The sequence below is a fragment of the Helianthus annuus genome, chromosome 7, assembly GCF_002127325.2.
Source record: "Helianthus annuus cultivar XRQ/B chromosome 7, HanXRQr2.0-SUNRISE, whole genome shotgun sequence".
Classification (NCBI taxonomy): Eukaryota; Viridiplantae; Streptophyta; class Magnoliopsida; order Asterales; family Asteraceae; genus Helianthus; species Helianthus annuus.
This window is the reverse complement of record NC_035439.2, coordinates 132,261,919-132,267,388: the sequence shown is the minus strand read 5'-3', so window position 1 is coordinate 132,267,388 and position 5,470 is coordinate 132,261,919. Positions and strand designations below refer to the sequence as shown.

Sequence of the window (5,470 nt, the reverse complement as noted above, 5' to 3'; positions counted from 1 at the left end):
TTCGGGATAAAACCCCGATAATTTACAATACATAAGTTTTAGTGATAAATCCTTGTTTCGAAACATATCTCTTTATTTTATAATGAGCCACTATTTTAAGCCTTGAAATGCTCCTCAGTACTTTTCCTGATTTACAGTAGATCACCTGAAACATGTTTGAAAAAGGTTTTGTCAGCGGGGAAATACCGAGTGAATCATTCTATTTACTAAAACGACACTTTTGTTATAATTCACAGTATTAAGAGTTTTTACATATGTTTATTATCAACCAACTTTCAAGAATAGGTATTTGTCACACGACCAGCTCTGTGATTGTGGTCATATCACCATTGGCTGTCCCAATGAGTGACGTATATCACTTATTTTTAGGCTCGCCCACCTAATGTGATTAAAAACAATAGTAATGTGCACAATACCCCACATACCGGCTGTAATTTGGTGATTACATAAACTTAATCATTGTAATTATAACTCTAAAAAAATGATTTGGAGTATTGTAAAACATATTTTGATAAAAAGAGAGAATGACTTACATTGCAGATTTAGTATGGATAGAATATGATTTAGCCCTGTTAACCTAATTTCAACAATAATGCACACAAAACAGGGTTAGTGATCAATACAGCAGTTACGATAACTCACGAGATCAAATTCTCACAATGAACGACAAAGTGCAATACTTAAACATTCATCGATTTAACGACGAACGACAAAGTATAACCCAATGTGGGCGGCACTTAAACATTCTTTGGATATATTGATCTCGGAAAATGAATCGTAATAGCGATCGAGTAATTACCCTGTTCCGCGACAGCGATTCGAATACAGTGTGTGTTCAATTATGATGTACTGAGCTAATTCGACGTGCACAGAGCGTATCAACGTCGTTTTCATTCCAAAATTCAAGTCCCAATGCCGGCTATTTATAGCCAGAAAATAGTCATGCTTACGGACCGTATGACTTAACCCTTACGGTCCGTATGGAAACCGGTAGGCTTACGGTCCGTAAGGACTTACCCTTACGGTCCGTAAAGGGTGCAGTCTATTTACCTAGCCTAGCTGGTTTCGGGACTAGCTTGGGTGACTCAACATTTTTCTTAAACGAATTTTAGACAGCAAATTGAATAGATAAATATCAATTAGGGTTTATCCCCCCTGAGTTTTAGGGGCCCTGATCCTAATTCCGATTGTTCCGAAAATTTTAGGGTTAATGCGGAATTACTTGGGTGTCTCAATTAGGGTTTCCTTATCGACTAATTATTATTCTAATTATTAATTTTAATGAGAGTTGTTACATTTCTCCTTCATCTGCCTTTCTATTTCAGCTTGACGTTCAGCTCGAAGGTCTTCAACTTTCAATTCTTCAAACCTTTGATTCACAGAAGTTCCAAGCATGCTTTCTACTACTCTGTTCAGCATATAGAACTCGTGATCTCTTAAAGCTTTAGCTGCGGCAAGCTCTTTGTTTTTAAGCTTGAAGTATTCATTTTGATCATCACGCCGATTCTTTTCTTCTTCAAGCTCGGCAACGCGAACTTTTAAAATATCAATCTTTGTTTGATCAGCTTCAACTTTCTTCACCAACTCTTTATTTTCACTTTCTAACTTCTGCACACGGGCCGCAAGAAGTTTTTCTCTATCAGCTACTTTCTTATTCTCAGCTGCCAACTTCTTGTTTTCAGCAATCACATCGTCCATTCTCTTCTCCAACTTCAACACTTGATCATTATTTGCAAAGCCGAAATCACCAATTTCCAATAGATTATCTTGTGGAGTCTGAAGACCTCTGCTAGAAGAACCCGGTTGCATTTGAGAGAGTGGAGGTGTACCGAATAGGTCTTGTGAAGTGACAAATGTTTGTTGTGGTGGTGTTGATTGAGAAATAGGTGATGGTTGTCTTGGAGGTGTTGGTAATCTGGGTGGTGATGATTGTTGTGGATGGGTAGGTTGTCTTGGTGGTGATTGGTGAATAGGCGATTGTGGTGGTGTTGGTTCATGTGGAGGTGTAGGAGGCTTTTGCACAATCTTCTGAGGTCTTTTTGACACTCTAACCTTTGGAGTTGCTCTCTTACGACCAGCAGCTTTCTTTCTAACTTTTGGAGTTGATTGTGATTCAGTAGCATGCTCTGGTGAAGGAACATAAGGAGCGTCATCATCCTTTTCTAGCCTCTTTCTTTTCCTGAGCAACTTTTCTTTTTCGATCTCTTCCTTCATCCTTCTCTGACGTTCATTCTCATCAACAACTTTGTCATCTGATGAACTTGATGAACTAGTTGTGTCTTTGTCCACATCATCACCTTCAAAATCATCCACTATCTTTTCTTTCTCTTTCTGGATTTCAGCAGTTACAGATTGTACAACATTTGCAACAAAATCTGGCCCTGTTTCAAGCACATCTGCATCAAACAAGAGATCTTCTCCAGCAGTCACCTCTTGTTCCTTTTCAACATCAACAATAGGAATATCATCTTCAGGCTCATCTACCAACATAGTTTGAGCCTTTTTCTTTTGTTTCTTCTTTGGTTTAGACGACGATCCTTCACCCTGTTCTGCTGTAGGAGTCGCCAATCTACGTCTCCTTCCAGATTCTTTCACGTACCATTCATTCTTTGTGGTTTTGAAATTCTCGAGAATCTTCAACTCATCAGCGTAAAATGCCTCTTTCATTTCTTCCTGATTCCTCCAGTTTTGATGATCTACTGGATCAGGATCAACATACTTGACGTCTTTGATGAAGCCAAAAGATTCAATGACAAGATCTGGCTCTGGATGATTTGGATGATACTTTACTAACTGCTTCAGTGTGTTGTTAGACATGTGAGCTTGCACCAACAGATCATCTTTGATATTCCTATCAATCTCTGGATATGCGTGATCTATCAACATTTGTACAAACCTTGGATACTTCCACGCCCTGACTTTGGTAGTAATGTTCTCTGCCATATAGTGAAAAACTATGTGAGAGAAGTTATACTTTTTGTTCAATACCAAAGTAGTCACCATGTTCATCTGATAGTCTCTCATTTGGTCGTAACTTCCTTTCGTATGACTTAAGGAAATCAGAATGCAGTGAATGAGAAACTTGAACGACTTCTGGAACTTCGACTTTAGATAATTTCCGGTATTTAACGCTCCTCTGTACCCCATCCTCAGCATACACCCTTTCACCATCCTTTCGGGAAACCGTGTTGGGTAATCAGCTTCATCGGGAAAGTTGATCACTTCGCGTACTAGAGCTTCAGTCACCAAAATTGTTTCCAGCTTTCCATGAACTTCAACCACAGAAGAAATTACTTTGCTTTGTTCGTCATATGTGGCATTTTTCCAGAAACGACTTAAGTGAGATCTATAGATCGGCCTTTGATCCGTAAGTGCTTTCTTAATTGGAATACGGTCCATGAAATCCAAGATACTACTGAAATTCTTCAATTCGGGATTTTTCTCAACGTCTAGATCACAACAACTGTTGTGTACAGGATCAAATAAGACATTCGCCGAAGCCTGCACAACAAACACAGAAATAATAAATCAGAAACACTTAGAAAATATTTCAAACTTCAAAAATTTCAACATGGTCATATAAGCGGACCAAAGTGGTATACATGAGCGGACCAAAATCAGTACATATGAGCGGACCATACACACTGACTAATAAGCGGACCAACTATACAATGCACACAAGAGCGAACCTTACATGGTACACAAAAGCGGATCTACAACATGCACTAAAAGCGAACCTATCAGTAACTAAGACTGAAAAGCGAACCATATCTAGCAAATACGAGCAGACCTGTCATGATCATAAAAGCGGATCTGAAGTGACTTATAAGCGGACCTACCGTGTCACTAATGAGCGGACCTCCTAGCAAGTTAGTTCAAGCGAACCTAATGCAAGACGTAAAAGCGGACCTAAATTGACCACAAAAGCGGACCTCTCATCTAATCAGACAAAAACTACTTAAATCCTAAAATTGATCATGAAATTGAATTCCTCTAAGGATTCCGAGACCTGGGGTGTCTTCTAATTTCATCAATGGCCTTTCTACAACCCTAGATCTAAGACTATTCTCATGAATCGTCGGCTACATTGAGTATCATCAAATTAAAGCAATCAAAACATAAATCTATGATCTACACACTCAGACGACATCAATAACATGTTCAATTTGAACAATTTTGACAGTTAAAGGTATAAAAACACGATTCGTTCACACAGATAGGCCGACAAGACAAATTATACATGAAATCAGAAAAATTGAACGGTGACTTACCTTGCCCATGATCGAAACAGTGATAATCTAACAACAATAGATGTAATACGGGCAAAACAATAAGTGAAATCGACTGTGAATGAGAATCGCTCGAAATCGCCTTAGAGCTTTTGACAGAAAAGCGGACCAGTGTAATAGTGTAAATGACATTAAAAGCGGACCAGGTGAATATATATATGGGGATAGGTTTGCTTTTATGTCATCTACCACATGAGCGGACCACAAATCTGACATTAGGATTTAGTTTTTTTTTTTTTTTTAACGGCCAACAAAATCAATCCCGAGCATCCTCGGGGCACCCACTGGAGCCCGAGCCCACCACCAATTCCGGGGAAAACCCGATAACCCACCCGTCCGTAGGCACGGCGGTGAAAATTACCGGTAAAACCGGTTTGGCTCAAAGATCCAACCCAGGTTTTCATGGGTCTCCTCTCATTGCCCACCCGTGCCTCACTCTGCACCAAGTGGAAGTTGAACTTGCATCTGTCAAGAGAAATGCACGCATTCCACCACTTGATCTAGAGATCATTGGCGACACTAGGATTTAGTAAATATTAATTATGATATATTGGTTCATGAACAATAAGCTCTCGCGAAGTTCACATATTCGCTCACATAAACGCCCACACTTATACGATTCTAAAGCGCCACCCGCACTACACACCTTCTGGTTAACCGCCGCTCTTCAGGAATTTCTCAACACCCGCCACGACTGACTACGCTGCCCATAAGCTGGAACCGCTTGAACAACAGTCAACTGCCAACCGCTTATGCCGGTCTACGGTCTAAAAGTTTTAGTCGTCGGATCTAGTGATCCGGATCTAGTGATCGGAGAAGGTGATAAAAGTTCTTTAATCTCATTTTGATCTTTTGTTTGTGTCCGTTGGGTTTCTATTAGCGTAAAGCAGCCATGATCTAATTTCATATCATTTTTTATCATCTATTTACTACCAACATTTTTAAAATATTAGTGTATTAGTATAGAAATGTAAATTTTGTTAGATAAAAGTAGAAATCTAGCTTAAAACTAACCAAAATCTAGAGAAGTTGGCGAGGAACTCTCTAGAATCTAAGAATCTCTCTGGAATTTATGCCCGGACCATCACCTGGAGAATTAAAGCGCAATTGCCTTGACATAAGGCGCAATTGCCTCGCCTCACCTGGAAAATGGGCCTAGACGTAAGAAGCGATTGCTTTTA

At 39.5% G+C, this 5,470-nt stretch overlaps 1 protein-coding gene across 1 annotated transcript; it reads right to left on the bottom strand.

Annotated features, from left to right (window-relative positions):
* Positions 1 to 1,227: 1,227 nt before the first annotated feature.
* On the bottom strand, positions 1,228 to 4,423 carry LOC110868671. Its single transcript, XM_022117903.2, has 2 exons — positions 4,272 to 4,423; positions 1,228 to 3,501 (listed from the first exon to the last, which is right to left on the bottom strand). Exons 1-2 carry the CDS (start codon positions 4,278 to 4,280, stop codon positions 1,279 to 1,281), a joined length of 2,232 nt encoding a protein of 743 aa, XP_021973595.1. The 5' UTR covers positions 4,281 to 4,423; the 3' UTR covers positions 1,228 to 1,278.
* Between the last annotated feature and the right edge of the window lie 1,047 nt (positions 4,424 to 5,470).